The 17,736-nt window shown below is 39.7% G+C and overlaps 1 protein-coding gene across 4 annotated transcripts in view; it reads left to right on the forward strand.

The window, feature by feature from the left end:
- VAV3 (vav guanine nucleotide exchange factor 3) overlaps positions 1-17,736 on the forward strand; it is a 193,487-nt gene that overhangs the window by 121,277 nt on the left and 54,474 nt on the right. For all 4 annotated transcript variants that reach the window (XM_048497152.1, XM_048497154.1, XM_048497153.1 and 1 more), the window contains 2 exons: positions 9,824-9,846; positions 13,001-13,046. In XM_048497152.1, coding sequence (XP_048353109.1) covers positions 9,824-9,846; positions 13,001-13,046 — 69 coding nt within the window. The remainder of the gene's footprint in view (positions 1-9,823; positions 9,847-13,000; positions 13,047-17,736) is intronic.

Raw genomic sequence — 17,736 nt, forward strand, 5'->3', positions numbered from 1 at the left:
TGAGTGCCAGGAGCTCATTGCAGCAAGGGCACACCCACGACTTCTGTCCTAGTGGCAGATAGTCATCCATGTGACACTCAGTGCAAAACATTGGAAAGACCCCACCCCTCTGCTGGCTTCCTGCCTTCATGTATAATTCTGTTTAGATATTCAAATATTCAGCTTGTAAAGAGTGCCTTCCCCTAGAGTTTTCTGTATATTGTACTATACCTCAAGATGTGTCCTTATTCAGCAAAACACCTGCGCTGCTGCTTCCACAGACTGAGCAACACAGCTGATAGCAAGCCCTGCCTCTCAGGAAGCCCCACCTCTCAGAAGCTTGGGGGAAGCACATGGCTAGGACAAAGAGACAAAAGAGACAAAGAGACAAAAGATAACTCCTGTTAAAAACACACTGTTAAAAAGATGCGGCTTTGAGAAAAGCCCTCCAAAAAGAAAACCAGAGCTCACTCAGCCCTTTCTGTCCCAGTCCTCTCCTCCACTGCTGTTCGACTCTGCTGCTTCCACAGACTGAGCAACACAGCTAATAAGAAGTCTGGGTGAAGCACACAGCTAGGACAAAGGGACAAAGAGACAAAAGATAACCTCTGATAACCCCTGTTAAAAGCACACTGTTAAAAAGATGTGGCTTAGAGAAAAGCCTTCCCAAAAGTAAACCCCTGTTAAAATTTGAAAGATATGGCTTTGAGAAAACCCTCCCCCCAAAAAACCCTGTTAAATTTTTTTTAAAAGATGTGGCTTTGAGAAAAGCCCTCCAAAAAGAAAACCAGAGCTCACTCATCCCTTTCTGTCCCAGTCCTCTTCTCCACTGCTATTCATCTCTGCTGCTTCCACAGACTGTTCAACCAATAAAGGCTTTTTAACATTACTGTAATAGTTAAATATCTAAAGCATACTAAGAGCTCTATTCAGTTAAATAGAACCTTTGCCTGTATATGTGCAAATGAAGTAGAACAGGTTAAATAGGTAAATACAAGGTAGGGCAAGGTAACAGGAATAAGTTATTGGCTGATAAGAATAGTTCAATTCTAAAAAGATTAGAAGATTAAAAAATGTAAGCAAAAACATGAGAGCCATTTTAAAAGAAAAGAAAAGAAGCAATATAAACATAAAGGAGTCAGATATGATGGAAGACTTCATTCAAATGTCAGAACAAGCTGAAATTAAAGTTGTGTTGACCTCAAACACATAATTTGTAGCCTTGCTCTGGGTGCCTTTCCTTTTCACTTCTAAGGACGAAGATTGAACGAAAAAGCCTTAGAAAACTGGATTTCTTTTTACCTACCCCCCCCCCCAGCCTGCAATTCTAAATATTGTTAAATTAGATAGTATTCTCATTAGCTTTTGTAGAGCTGAGCATGATAATTGTCTGTGATCTGGCATCAGATCCTTGTATGGTTTCAAGTACAATTTGTGTAGCTGAATAAGACATGTAATAATCATGACCTCTGCCAGATACTCAGTTGTCATATATGAAGCTTAAGCCCCTCCGCCAGAGAGCATGTATAGTCTGATACTTTCAAAATCTGCTTATTACACTGAGAGCAGAGAAACTGGAAACAAAGTCCCAAGACATTATTGCTCAGTGCTGATGTAACACATAACCAGAATGAACATAAACCAAGGTTTGGAAATGCATTGTTCAGAGGCAGACCAGGGGAGGGCCCCAACCCATCCTGCCTTGGCCCTGCCTTGACCCCAGCCACCTCCAAAGGAGGAAGAGAAAGCCTGCTTGATCTGCCCTGAGTAAAAGGTGCCCAGTCAACCGAGGTATCTGGACAAGGTGAAGCCAGGCAATGCCTGTTCGGCCTATCCCATCCCTTGCTGGGGTGTCAGAACCTGATAAGGATGGGCTGTATGGGTGTATATCTTATCGTACACAAAAGGCTTTTTAGTTACTGTACCAGCCTTGTTTGTGAATTTGAAAGGTTTCCGTCTTCATAGATGGCACATATGAGCCCGATTTGGGGGGGGGGGGGATATAAATGTGATAAAAATAAAATAAATAAAATAAAAAAATACCCTGGTCTTTTTAGGTTCATAGGACATTATGGCTGCAAAGGGCCTGTATAACTAGTGCTGGTTGCTTCTTTCTGAAGTGCATATAGGAATGATTCTTGTTGTATATGTTTTCCTTTCCCTTTCAAATAGAACTATGTCTTAAAAATAACACAAAGAATAGCATTTTGAGTACAGATATATACCGTATATACTTGAGTATAAGTCAACTTTTTCAGCACATTTTTAATGCTGAAAAAGCCCCCCTTGGCTTATACTTGAGTATATACGGTAATTCCAAGATTGCCGCTGGAGCTGTAGTATACTGAGAAAGGAGATCACACCAGCTGTGGCAGAAGCATTTTGCCTGCATCCAACTTTGAATATTAAATTCATCATTCCCTTTTGTGTTTTTATGTATAGCTAGGCTTGTAAATCCTCCAGCTTTGATAAAGCCACAGTCTTTTCAATTAGAGTTGCTCCATTGGCTCTGAATGCCGTGTTAGGTATTACTCTTTGCCTTTGAAAATTGTGTCCTGACAGGCATGGCATCCTCTTGGAGAGAGATTCCATTGCACTTGTAGCATTTAAAGACTGCAAAATGCAAGTCAAGATTTGTTACTAGTAAATCAGGTCAAGCTGAGTTTTTGTGCAAATTCCTCTCTGTAAAGCAGTACAAATTAAAGCTGAAAAGAGATGGTCATACTGTTCTAAGGATAGAAATACCCTCTGTGCTATTTAGTAAGTGTGGTAGGAGACAAAGAGACACTGTAGATCTTCCTAATAGCTAAATCTTACCTTTGAATAAAATATGTCCCTGAACATGCAAGGATAAAAGCGTACACTGTTCACAAGGTGGTGCTAGCAAACAGTATCTGCTTCCTTTAAAAACTGCCTTGCTTAATGACATTTTTAAAATTCTAGTGAGCCATTTTTGAGGGAGGCCTTGTGGGTACTCACAATCTTTGGCATGAAGCAGCCAGGCAGTCTCCCTTCTTGCCTTCATCCTGTTCGTCCTCTGATCATGAAGATTGCTTTTAGTCAACTTTTCTTACAACCTGTGAGATACCCTCATGAATTTTATTGGTATCTATTTTATTTTTGAAATTTACCAGTAGCTGCTGCATTTCCCACCCTAGACTTATACTCGAGTCAATAAGTTCCCCAGTTTTTTGTGGTAAAATTTGGTGCCTCGACTTATATTCTGGTCGACTTATACTTGAGTATATACTGGTATATTGTTCTTTTTGCAGAATGCTTAATTTTAATTTGCCATTTTGATACAAGGGGGATTTTTTTTTTTAACTCTGGAGGCCATACTTGGTAATCAGTATACTTTGCACAAAGAGAATGCAAAAGTATACTGAGAAAAACTATATTCATTATTAGAACACTTATATAGCAGTGGATTTATTTTTTAAGTAATTAGGGCAGAAGTTTTTAATAAAGATAGAAAAGAACATCCTGCACCTTTGTGATGTCGTAAAATGATAATTTATTCAGCTCATTAGACCTAGATATTGTCTTGTGTTATTTCTGCCTCCAGCAATTGAAAAGTTGTTGAACTGCAAACTGTAAAAGATTTGATAAGAATCTGCTCACCTTAGTCATTACACTGACCAAAATGCAAAAGAGTAGAGATCTGATATACCTTTTAGTAGTTATATAAAAGGCAGTATTTTGGGGAGAAGTACAGCTCATCATGCAAGAATGTGAAAGCTGCGCCTGCTGAAAATACTTTTCTTCTCTGCTGAAGGTAGGACTCTGTCCTCCTTTGCAGATCTCCCTCTTCGTTAACCAGACCCTTAAGGTGCTTGGTAGCATTGACTTACGTTGTGGTCCAGGCACCAAAAGTAACTTGCTAACAAAAAAGCAGCATGACATTGATGCTTCATGATTGTGGAAACCAAAAGTAAATGCTTCCATGAAGCAAATCATCAACTCTGGCCAGGGGCATACCGACCTAGGGACATGGGAACACTCATGTCCCCGGATGAACGCCTTTCGGTCACGTGGGGTGCGCCGGATGCCTCCCCCATGAGACAAAATGGTGTGTGCATGCCATGGTGCCCCGCCCCCCTCCTGGCCTCCCTGAAGGCCAGCTTCTGCCCTCCCTGGGGGGTATCCAGGGACACACTTTTTAAAGCACAGGGGTGGGGCTTGGGGGCAGGGCTGCACTCCCTAGCCTCCCCCGCCCCTGAGCCCTGCCCCCAGCATCTGTGCTTTTAAAACCACGTCCCTGGAGGCTGGCTTCTGCTCTCCCCAGTCTCTGGAGAGGGCAAAAGCCAGGCTGCAGGGAGCCCAGGGGTGGGGTGGGGGTGTCCAGAGTTGTTGTTGTCTCCATGCGCCATTCCCCCCCCCCCCCATAAGCTACTGACTCTGGCACCAGGATCCTGGTCTATTACTCTCTGCCCAAAACATGCCAGGGTAATGATTTGCTCTCTGCAGTGCTTCAGTGTTGCAAGAAGATAAAGCTAGGTTAGCTCGACCAGGTGACAATTTTATGGCTAAAACTGCTGAATCTGACCTGATTCACTGACTTGTTGCAAATGTATGGATTTGAGCAGTATAAAATCTGCAGGAGGATGATTTTGCACAAATCTGTTTGCATTGCTTTGAAGTAAGCAGTATTTCTAAAATATTTGCAGTGAGTCAGAGATAGTCCGGAGATTACACACAGTTAAATCTGGGTATGTCGCAGCACGTATGCTCTAAAGAGAACTAATCATGGCATTCTGATGAGTGCAATTGTTACAGTACAGATTTACCTCACATTTTTCAATGTTTTGGTGTACACTGAGATATTTTAAGTGTAAACCTAAAAATGTAAGAAGTAAAGAGGCTATTGGCTTGTATGCTTGTGTAGCCTTACTGTTTTTACTACCATAGACAGCTGCTGTTACCAATCCTATGTAAGCACACTGTAAATCTGTACAATGCATGTAACAGTTGATGTATTTCTGTCAGCTATGTCCCAGAAAAATTCCATAAAAGGAAGATGTAAAAGTGTAGGGCTGTTTTCACTGAAGTCTTGTTACCATTGTTCCTGTCCCCCAAGGGCTGTGACAGGAGGTAAGAAAGTGCTGTTCCACTGATAGAAATTCCTTCCACCGGTGGAAACATGCCTTGGAATTCAAGCTTAATCATTTTGCATGCATGTGTAATCCAGCAGAACTCTGGCTACACTGTTTCCTCTCCTAAATTACCTTTTCCAGTTGGAAAGTTGGGGGGGGGGGGGGGAGATTCCAATCAATGAATGACAGCACTCTTGGGGCTTGGCAAAGAAATGTGAAATTGCTTCCAAAAGAAATGTGAAATTGTTTCAAAAACATTTAAGGTGTTATAGCTTTCAAGGAAACAAACATTTATCACAAACCCAACAACTTTACAACCAGAGGTGAACCTGAATCATAATGGCTATGAACATAGCAACGTTTGAAGCGACACGATCTTCAATGCCCTTCAAGAAGAGAGCTCAAAACAATAGCAAATTCTTGCAAACAGGGCCCAGTAACACAAGGAAAAGAGAAAGTCCAAAATGTTAAAGAAGTATAGGGCTGCTTCTTTCCCATATGCTCTTCAGTGGCTTGTGCCTGCAAAGAAATCAGCTTGTGCCTGCAAAGAAACCTTCCTTCAATCTCTGGGCCTTTTCATTCCTGCTGCCAGCCAGACTAGCTGAGGGGGTGAAGCTCTTATTTTTATTTATTTATTTATTTATTTATTTATTTATTTATTTATTTATTTATTTATTTATTTATTTATTTGCTTGCTTGCTTGCTTGCTTGCTTGCTTGCTTGCTTGTTTGTTTGTTTGTTTGTTTGTTTGTTTGGCCTTTAACCCACCCTTTTCCAGCAAGTCAGGCTCAGGGCAGCTTCCAATAAAAATTTGTAGCAATTGAGATATATAAATAACATTAAAGCTGTTGGTAGTATGTGAACTACTGTACTAACTGCCCATGCTCTGTAACCTTTTGCTCCCTAGGCCTAAATTCTAAACCTTTGAATAGAAATAAGACGTTAAAGTGAAAATGACATGGTTCACACATGTACTTTTAAATTTTTTACTCATATGTTCCATTAAATAAGTAGTGATTTTTTAAGACATGGTGAATGTTGTTCTTTTGGTCTTCCTGGGTCTTGTGGATGGCTTTTAGGAATGGAGTCCTTGACTACTTGAATTTTCCCTGATTCAGTGCAGGAGGACTTGTGTACTAAAAACTAGTTAAGACATGAGACATCTAAAAGGTCCCGTTCAGTGAGACAAAGTGCCGTTAAGAAACAAACTCTTGGAAACCTGCCCAGAAGTAAACTGAGTACATGGATTACGTAATTCATCTTGCCAAATTGAAAGAAGTCTATTTGATTTCATGATAAGCTGTTCAAATAAAATCGAGGGCAGGTCCACTCACGTCTTGAAATATATACTTCTCTAAGTACACATCAAAAAATTGCAAACGTTGAACTTTGTTCAGAGGAGTGGTCATGGTGAGATGTTTGTCTGCTGCTTCTCTACTCTCCCCTTTACGCTTTATGGTCAGCTATATTGTTTCATATTTCCCACTGGTGAGGAGTTCTTCAGTAACTTTAGATTGGTTTTCCTTTGAGAATAGATTTTTTTGCAAAAAGATTTAGTATGTGTTTTATAATATCTATTCAAATTCAATTATGCACGTTGGGGCGAGAGGAGAGGAGATCGTGCAGAGATGTTTTCTGGAATTCTTTTTTTCTGCAAAGCACCCGGAAATGTTGCAGAAAGCTGGAACGCCTGTGATATTTAGGTTGAATCCAGCCAGTTTTAAAACTTAATCTTGCCTAAGTCTTCTTCTTACCACAGCTGCTGACCCATATGGTTTTTATCCATGCAGGTCTCATAATTTCCAGAATAGTTTTTTTAGATGATCACACTCCTCTTTTTGACTTCTGGAGAAAAAATGATTGAATCCAACTCTTTATTTTCTTATCAAACCAAAACTTATCTTTCTGTTTTAAGAGCATAAATGCATCTTTTCATAATTTATTTATAACATTGTGCATACATAGTACAATGTAAACATGAAACGTATTAGTTATTTTCAAACAAAAACAAACATGTACCTAATCCTAGAAAAAGAGAGATGCAAATTGTTGTAACATGTGCAGTATGTGTGTTTGTGTGTAAAGTGTTCACAAGTGGCAGCTGACTTATGGTGACCCCAGGAAGATGCTTTCAAGGCAAGTCAGAAGAAGTGGTGGTTTGCAATTGCTTTCCTCTGCAGATAGGGTCTTCCTTGGTGGTCTCTTTTCCGAGTGCCAGCCCTACTTATTTTCTGAGGTCTAATGAGATTGGGCCGTACCGTGATGCCTTTTCTCCCCTAAGCAAGGTTACCATGTTGGGGGTGGGGATTAGTGCTTTTGTTCATTTGGATTTGTCTTCTGCAAGACTGTGCATCACAGGTCTTTTGCAGTTTCAGAAAATAAAGTTTCCAAGTGTCCCGACTGCTGAGGCCTGATTTAGATCAGAATTGTGTTTGGGGTGTGTGTGTGTGTGTGTGTGTGGGGGGGGGGTAGGTAAGTTCATTTCCTAATCAGAAACTGTCCCAGAAGGCTGTGTGCCATTATTGAGGCTGCACATAGGACTTTTAATAGCCTGGAGAAAATCATCCTGGCTTTTTAATAAAGAGATAATGGAATTTTAGTTGCCCAGTGATGTTTACTTCCATGCCATGAAGACATCAGCTGTCCATTTCCACACAGTTAAACAGGCATGTATTAAAGAAACAGGACAGTTTTCTCTAGGGCTGTTGGAAACCCTATCTGCATGTGCAGATTATTTAATAAAGTGTGTGTATTTGTAAATGTTTATCCTGCTCTTACTGCATTGTCTACTTTTTAAAAATCCCATTTTCTGTGTTGTTTATATCCTCTGCATTTAAAAAAACCCTTTGTAATCCTATTACTGTTAACATTGTTTGTTGGTCATCTTATACTGTCTCATTACATTGTTTATATTGTATTAATTGCCTTGAGTCTCAGCAAGAAAATCAATCAATCAATCAATCAATCAATCAGTCAGTCAGTCAATCAATCAATCAATCAATCAATCAATCAATCAATCAATCAATCAATCAATCAATCAATCAATCAATCAATCAATCAATGAAAAGCTTTTCATTCTCTGGAGGATTCCCCCCTGATTTTTAGGAATGGCGATTTGAGCAGTATTCCATTGGCCTGCAGCATTTTTTTTGTTTATTATGATGCTACTCAGTGAAACTGGATACTGGCACCCTTTTCCAGGGTTCTCCCAAGTCTCTTAGGGGTGATGGAAATCGGCACAACCATATATGAATACTCACACTTTTTTTAACAGAAAATCACTAGTTTTGCCACAAAATGTCCACATTGTCACGTGCATGATTAACTCAGTATAAACACTGCCATATACCCAAGTGTATCATGCTCCATAAAATAAAAGGATTTCAGTTTTCACCACTGAATTAAATTTTAGTTTTTAAAATTCTCCACAGCTACTTTCTTGCTGATTGAAGTTGGTATACGCACAGTATCTGGATAAAAAAAATGAAGGCATGTTTGTACATACATGTCTACACATCATTAGATTAGTCACCTCTCATAGCTGAACCCTGTGAACCAATGATATTGGGGGTGAGGGAGGAGGATCCTATGCTGCTGTTTTAGATCGGTAACAATGGCTTGGGTGTACTTACTGGATATTTTGACTTTCTCCCTTCAAATGGCAGAGTCTCATGCCATGTTACAATATAGTTTTGAAGCTACCTTGAGGATGGAGATACTGTTTGGGAAACAACTTCAGAATCTCCCTAGGAAGTACAGAGCTGATTGCACTGTTTATTGGATCCCATCCATTGTGCATTAATATAGAAAGCCTAGTTGCCTAACTATCTGTTATGCCTGTCAGCTAAGAAGTTAAGTGTAGCATCTCAGTTTAAGACTAAGTCAACAACCCTTTAAAGTAGGTTAGGCTTGAGATTAACTGACTGCAACTCTCCTTGTGAGTTTTGACACCGGTCTCTGAGGTCTCAATTTGATATTCACATAATTTCCTCTAAGTGGTATATGATCTGTGGTGGCTCACTAATGATTGGCTCATTAATTAGATGCTGCTCAATGCTCCTGTTAGCATCTGATAGGAAAATAACAAGTGATGACAATTCATCATGTCCTTTTCATGATGTAGCCTGTATATACTATTGGCCTTGTTTTATTTAAGAGAGATTCTAGCTTTAGTATATTTCTTGCTTGAAGGCATGCCTATAGAAAAATAGATTTTACACATGTAACAGCCAAATGCAAAATCAACATGACAAAATGTTAACGTTTGAATGCAGAAGATCTATATGCATTTTGCATTCTGACATAACATTTTAATATGATTTTCACTAGGGAACAGAAGAATTTACATCTGATTCAAGCCATACAAAACTAATATGCTCCATACTGAAGTTTGGATCTAAATTGTAATGCAGATTTTAAATTTGGAAAGATTTATGTGAGTTTCTTGTGTTTTTCTGTCATTTTTTCAGAAAGCTTGAGTTGATTTGGAAGACTCCATATTACAAAGTTAAGCATAAACTCTACCCTGTTTATAGCTATTCAGTGCTGTTTAAATTCAGCCAATAAAAACTAAGTGAGCACAGTTTGCAAAATAACTAGCTGAGCCCTGGGGCTGTTGGAGCATAGGACAGGTATCAGCTAGCAAAACAAAGCAGTTCCGTGTACTCTCGCCACACTGTGTAGCTGCAGCTTATTATTGCACAGAGCACATTTTCCTTTGCTGATCATGCCAATTTTTACATTTGTTTCAGAACATGGGACCCTGAAACATGAGGTGAGTGTTTCTTTTGAGGCTTGGTTTGACATTTCTTTTGCAAACGACTTAAAATGCATATTTCTGCCATCCTGCACAGTTGTGATCCTTAAAGGAGTTGACAAATTCAGAGCTTGAACCCCTTCTGCAGGCTTAGAATTTAAAAGTGAAACAAAGAACATATTCTACTCAAGATTGAAGACTTCCATTCTCATTCAGCATGAGGGAGTTAAGCAAATGTGTAATTCTCCCTTTAAAAGTGATGGGATGGGATGTGCTTAACCATAGTTGGGTCGAGTTTTAAATTTGTGGTGAATGGCAGGCAATTTATATGGGTTTCTTCAAATTCAATGCATTTGCACAAAAGTATGGGGAAACTAGGAAAGGCAATAATTCCAGAGAGAGTCAATCCTAGCAAAAAATAAGCAAATTTAGCGGCACTTGTGAATAGCAGGTTCTCATTCCAGCATAGGTTTTTGCAGCCTACAGCTTACATCAGTGGCGGTTCTGTTTAAATTCAAGATTCTAAGCAATAATGTAATTTAGGAACAGAATTTCCAAGTAGATAACATTTTTCATAACATACTAACAGCAGGACAAATTTATGATCACAATTTGCATCAGTTCTTGGGGTGTTGCTGCAGAGTATGTAGCCAAATGCTTGCTTGAACTGATTTATTTTTGGTAGAATTATTTGTTGATATTTTGCCATGATGCCAACAATAGCAATGGCAAATGGCTTCTTGTATGATGGGGTCTTGGAAGAGGGCAAGACTTCAAAAATTCAGGGCACCAGTGTGCTAATTCTTTCTTATCCCTTTATACTGCTGGAAATATAGAAGGCTGAGGAAAAAAATGAATCAAAAAAGCCTACTTGGGACCATTCTTTAATTCTTCGATTTGTACCCTGCTATGATTCAGAGGAGCACTTAACTTTTTGGAGTGTAGTTTTCTTAACTTCAGAAGGGCTTTCGGTGAAATTGGAAGTTTAAGGTGTATTTAGAATTGTGGATTTACTCCTAAGCCATTCATTCTTTGGTGAAGTGCAATACAAAGGGTTTTTTTTTTTTACTTGGAATTGATAATTAATCCCTGAGCAAATTAAAGTGGTTTTCAGAATTACACTTCTCCCGGATCATGAAGGTGAAAGTAGAAATACTCCCTTTTTGTCTGCCTTGCATTTTATTCTCTCATGTCTGTAAAGCACTGTCAGACATCCAGGGACAGTGCTGTTCATACTTTAAAAATGTACAAAATAGATTAAAAAACAGCAAGATGGATATGACCCACCTAGGATTGGAAGCATTTGTGTTAACCAGTCCTGAGGAAGCCTAAAGTCACAGATAATTATTTATAAACCATGAAGGCTGCCCAAGAATGAGGTGTCTATTGCTGTGACACTGAGTGCTACACCTAACATAGCACTTTGATTGCTAAGATTGAAAGTGGTGTTAAAATGTGTTAATTATTACCTACTGGCTAATGTTCACCAATGCAATCAGTGAGTTTGCACAATTATTTATAGTCAGTTTGGAAGCCAGTGTGGATAGGGGTAAGATCTTTCTTTCTTTCTTTCTTTCTTTCTTTCTTTCTTTCTTTCTTTCTTTCTTTCTTTCTTTCTTTCTTTCTTTCTTTCTTTCTTTCTTTCTTTCTTTCTTTCTTTCTTTCTTTCTTTCTTTCTTTCTTTCTTTCTTTCTTTCGAGTGGATTTTATAATCCTGAAGATCTTTGAGAAGCAGGGAAACATTTTTCTCCCCCTGCTGCTGCTTTGACTGTTGTATACCAAAGTACTCTTGTTCCTTTCATTTGGTGTACCTTACTATTGGTTCTGCAGTGTCAAACTGAGGGCTGAATCCAGCCAATTACAGCTGGTTAAAAAGGGGTAATGAACACAAAAACTCCTATGGTGTAATGGACCCTACATGAGCAAAAGCCACGTGGGACAGGGACTACATAAGAAGGAGAAGAGGAAAAAACCTAAGCAAAACAGAGGGCGGGGTCCAATCTAGAAGCTATTGAAAGTCCCTTCTTTCAGAGAAGCCTAGATCTAGAGACATCTGTTGGGTCTCTGCTGGATAAATTGGCTGGGCTCAGGCAACTGCTTTTGGAAATACCATTGAAGAGCAGCAAAAATGTATATTGAACTATTTTTAAAAACAGTTTAAAACATTCTAGAAATTTTTCAACTGACGTTAGGTGTGGCAAGTGTAGAATTATTTTAAAAGGAGAGAAAAGAAGACTAATACATGGTATTTTTACCCTTCATTTTCATTTTATGCAGCAGGAACCAAATTGTCCTTGTTAATGTCTGCTTCCTACAACCTGCAAGTGACATTTCAACCTATTCTTAATGTTTACGTTTTTCAATAGGTATTTTGAGAAAGTTACTAACAATATAAAATATAACTGTTTTAAAAATATGGTGTAATCTGTTTGGTTTAAAGCATCTCATTCTCACTGAACTCAATCCTCATGTCGTCTGGCGTGTCAACATACTTTTTGCAATTGCAGCAGACTTGCTAGCAAATCCAGTTCCACATTGGCTGATGAAGGCACCATTTAATTTCAGTGATTATGAACTGCACTTTGCTCCCCCTGCCCCCCCGTACCAATTTGATTCTGAAGATTGAATGTAATTTCTTTTAAGAAATCTTTCTTCACCTGAATGGCTTCCACAGGCTGTAGTATGTGGAAATAATAAACGTCCCATTCTTGCTCAGAATTGCAGCCCACTTCTTTAGCTCTAGCAAGGAACTTAAAGTGAGCAGAAATTATTCTTTAACTACCTTGGAAACTGCTTCCTGTGTTTCATGTGGTTAGGTAGAGCTTTGGTATAAATGGAAACCAGAACTTTAAGGTCATGCTTCTAAGAAAGAAGTTGGATTTAGTTGTTTGCAAATAATGGTGGGTAGTGCTCCTGTAGGTGAGTAACATCACCTTTGTGTGTGGTGATCTCTCAGAGTATAATTTTTGTTTCACGCTTTTACACCATGTAAAATATTGTCTGTGATATTTTGGGAACGATATATACAAAAGGGAATTTTTTTGTGTAAACCAATTGGAATCCTTGTTTGAAAATCAAATGAGTGGCTTTTGATAACTGCTTTGCTTGAAACTGTCTGGATGGGACTGTTTTATGTACAAACTCTAGTGTGTGTTTTTTCCTGAATTCACAGAAACGGCCAAATGGACTACGAAACAGCTCCAGGCTTATGGACCCAGGTTTGTTTCATTCTTTTTCCTAATTTGAACCTTGAATTGCCATGGAAGAATAACAATTTTGTATTTGCTGATTTATATCATCTCTTTCCTTTGAGCGACCCAGACTACCCAAACTACACAAAAAAGCTGAACCAAAACCCAGAATGCAAAGACTTAAGCTGGCATGCAGTAGATATTATAAATCTATACTCATTTTAATACTGTAGGCCTGGCAAGTAACAGTTCCCTACCAAGTTTTGTACTACAGCAAAGAAAGTTGCCTGCAGTATTGTATGTGGTGTCCTGTATTTATAATGCCATCCTTTGCACCCTTCTAAACTAGTTGACTTCACTGAATTAGGAAGGATGTCACTCTGTTTAGGATGATACTATGTGAAATTAAAATTCTGCTGCCTCAGAATATGGCACAGCGAGAACCCTGCCCAGTTCTGTACTTGGTACTCCATAGATGGCACCACATGGTTTTGTTGGTTTTGATAGCCAATTTAGTGTTCACTGGTACAGAGCCGTACATTGTACTGTTGGGGAAATCTTATCTTTAATTCTGGGTGTTTTGATGGCAGAGCATTATTTAATATGATTGGGACCTTTTAGTTCCTGCTTGTTATGCTTGTTGGCAGAAGTTCAAAACCAATCTAAACTGGATTGCATATCAGGCCCATAATTAGTTTTCTCACCATGGTTTCAAGGATACAGTCATAAGACAGTCATATGACTAACTGAACTCCTGGTATGTTTTTCTTTTCTCTTTTTATAAGTGGTGCTCATACTGTTTATGTACATACTAGAAGCCTTTGGGCTGTTGGTTAATCCTTCCTCACCTGATGCTGCTTAAACAAAGCAACTGTTTTTGGCTGTGGAGTCTACTCTTGCAGGGCGTTTTGTTCGCAATTGCAGTTGCTTTCCTCTTGCCTTGAAAACCTCAGGGGGTGGGGCATTGTAAAGCATCTGCCACTTGATGGCAACACAACAAAACAAAAACAAAACCTTACGTGGCCAGGTCATGGTTCCAAATCTTAGTTGTTACTTCTCTGTGGCAAAGAAGAATCAGAAAAAGGTTGATCTATGTAAGAAGATTGGTGTTTTCTCCCACCGGCTGCTCTCCACACTGTAACTTTTCTTCTACTTGTTATTGTGATTGTAAAGTGGCAACATGAAAATATGATTTGGACCTACAGTTCTTAGTTCTTTCCTTTTTTGTGTGAGTCAACTCACATGGTCTCATTTCTTTAGCATTTCCAAAAGCATTCCTAATTCTTTATGATAATTGTGTAAGGTGGTGGTGGTGTGGGGTGGTAGTGGTTATGAGTTCTTTTTCCTCAGTTAATTACAAAGGATTCCGATTCAAGACAAGTTATGAGTTTAAATATTTCTAAATGTAGCAATGTGAGAAGGATTTGCATCCAGCTATAAAATAAGAAAGCAGTTTAGATGACTGGGAGTATTTTCATACCTGCAGGAAAGAAATGAAAGAGTACATTGCTGCTCTTTTGCATTGCCACCATTCTTATTGGTCACTTACATGGGAGCCTAAAACTCAAATTATTAAAATCATTCCCTCAAAAAATAAAGTCATTCCCTCAAAAAATATAGTAAAAAGTCAGTTTATGTAATATTTTAGAGGAAATCTGGCTGATGTTGCCTTATGGTGCTCTTGGATATTGGTTTTCAAACTGAGTTGGAGAGTAATTTATAGGAAAGTTAAGGTAAGACCTTAATTACAGACCAAACTAGACTTTACATTTTGACTCTGTTTCTCCACAATCACACAGCAGTTTAAAAATAAAGAACAGCCAGATGGAGCTGGGAACTGCAATATGAGGTAGCGAGGGATCCTTATGATCCTCACTTTCCCCAAGCAGAAACATAGAATGCTGCACAGGGATCAGCCGAAAAGGGGGCAATAACTCCCCAGCTCTGTTTTGCTTGGGAAAACAGCTCAGAGGGAAAGGTAAATCTCATCCCCACCTCCACCATTTCACAGTTTCTAGCTTAGTTGGTCTCCTTTAACATCTTGTTTGTCCTTATGCGTTGTATTTTTCCTGAGTACATCCCAGGTTGGATCACTGATGTGGTCTAGTTCAGGAGTCTGCAACCTGCGGCTCTCCAGATGTTCATGAACTACAATTCCCATCAGCCCCTGCCAGCATGGCCAATTGGCCATGCTGCCTCAGATTGGTCATGCTGCCTCATCCCCAATTGGCCATGCTGCCTCAGATTGGTCATGCTGCCTCATCCCCAATTGGCCATGCTGGCAGGGGCTGATGGGATTTGTAGTCCATGAACATCTGGAGAGCTGCAGGTTGCAGACCCCTGGTCTAGTTGAAAGAAGCCCCTCATTCGTATGTCTGTACATTTACTGCCCCCAACAGGGCAAATAGAAGCTCTCTTAGGGTCATTTCAGGTCAGGGAAACTAGATGCTTGGATGCAAGTCCCCTCTCTCTGTTTGCCATGATTGGGCCACAACATGTCTGGAAACTATGGGTCCCAGAACAAATCTATGACCTGCGCATAATGTATAAATAGCTGCAGTGTGTCTTGCTTGTGTTACTTTCCAAGTGTTTCTATATCAGACCTGTCTTCTATCAAGGACAAGTACAATTTATTTTTTTGAGGCACGGTAAATTTAAACTTTTAAAATGCACTCATTTTTCTTATTTTAGTTATCACCCTATCCCATTTGTGGTTATTCATTTTCATTATCATTAGTCCTCAGCTTCCTTTATGTCCCAGGCTGTGGCTGGATCTAGAGCTGCTACCCAAACCAGAAATACAGCTAATCATCCCTCCTGTCACTCTGGTTCTTTAGACATCCTTTCTGACATGTCCATGACATATGCCTCAATTTACCCTGGGAAATATAGTCCCAGGGTGCCTAAAAATAAATATAGAACCCTGGTCGTATGTTTCTTAGGGTACACTGAGGTACCAGAAGGATCAGGGACAGAATCCCCTGGCTGCCAACCTTCTGTTTTGCCTTGCTGGGTCAGCAGCGGTGCCTCCAGTCCAAGGCCAAACCAGCTCAGTGTGAGGGAGGAAATCTGGCATGTCAGTTACATTATTTCCTATTATCCTCTCTCTAAATTCTATGAAGTCTACAACAGAGGTCTAGAAGTCAGAATAACAAAGGTAGATTCCGCACAGGGCAAATATAACGGGTGTAGGACACAATACAAACCATTTTTTTGGGGGGGGGGGGCTCTGCACAGGTCCCGTCCCCAAAACAAGTCTGACCTGTTTTATTTTCCTTAACCTGGAAAATTGGTATACCAACAACCCTTTTGCAAAATTCTGGGTTAGAGCAACTCCCACGCAGCAGTCAGGCAGGAGGCGCTTTATTTCCCTCCCTTCCACAGTGCTGTCCACAGTCAGGGAGAATCTGCCATTGCCCTGCTGTTGCAGCTGATCGTATTGTGAGACGAGCGGCATGGATGTAGGGGTTCATTTCTGTATGCCTGCGCAGCTACGCATGGTTTGCAGGAAATAAAAGAAACATCTCTGTGTGAAGGCACAAAATCAACACAGATTGTTTCCATGGGCTCCAGTCGCTGCCTGCATGGCATGCATGTGAACGGGAAAAAAGGAAAACGGGTTCCTTTATAATGACTGCAACCTGTTATACACTTGCTGTGTGGAATTGACCAATGAGAACTTGATATCAAATAGCATTACTTTTCTTTCTTTTTTAAAAAAATGTGGATTTATTAAAATTCGCTAATGAAGATGCAGTTTCCCCACTTAAATTCTATATAGCAAATCTAAAAGTTGGACCCAAAATGGGTAGAACGGGATTGGACAAGAATGAAAAGAATTTGAAAGGTTGGATCTGGCTTCCGTTTCAGTGTAAGAAGGACTTAAAACCCTTTGAAAGGGACTGTTTATGGCTGGCAGCCACGAGCAGGAGAACTAAGAAAAACTCTGAGAGGGTTCTCTGAGGGTTTTTAAGGAAGTGGTAAGAATCAAAATCACTTCTGCTGTTCGCACTTCTAGGTAATACGCAAAGAAGAAACTGAAATTTCCCTAGTGGGGGTGTGTGTAAGCTTCATCTTCTTCTGGTGCTCCTGAGTTTTTCTGTGAGGGAAATGTGGGGATTTTCCCTGGCGTGACAAACATTGGCAGCAGTTGGAGGGAGCCAAACCAGGACACTCATGATCATATCACAGACATTTTTTTCCTCTGAACATCACTGTGGAGGAAAGTGTAGGGTTAATTTTTCCTCCTGTACCAGTTTTTTTTCTTCTCAAGCAGGCACTGCTGTCTGACTTTCTGGGGAAAACTGATCTTTCAACATCTTGTTTGGTTTGGCACAAAATAAGTCTCTACTTGTTTTGCATGGGAATAGCTATGAGGCATCCTTCCTTGGCTTCCATACCTTTTTGTTGTGGATGTGGTACGGTTTGGGAGGATTAATAGTGATCTGCTGACTTGACTCAAAAAGCATATAGTCAAGATTTACTCATTATTTACTGGAAACTTCAAAGAGATGGCTCATGTGGTAACTCCAATGTTGACAGACATAAAAACATTGGTAATAATTGCTCCCAGGAGTCTTTGCAGATGAACAAAAAAGTTTGGTCTGTGAAAGTGTGCTGCGAGGCTACTTTCTGAATATTAAAATAATTGAGTAATGGATTCAAGGTGCAGGAAAAGAGATTCAACCTAAACATTAGGAAGAACTTTCTGACTGTC

This window comes from Sphaerodactylus townsendi, linkage group LG05 (assembly GCF_021028975.2).
Source record: "Sphaerodactylus townsendi isolate TG3544 linkage group LG05, MPM_Stown_v2.3, whole genome shotgun sequence".
In the NCBI taxonomy this organism is placed as follows: Eukaryota; Metazoa; Chordata; class Lepidosauria; order Squamata; family Sphaerodactylidae; genus Sphaerodactylus; species Sphaerodactylus townsendi.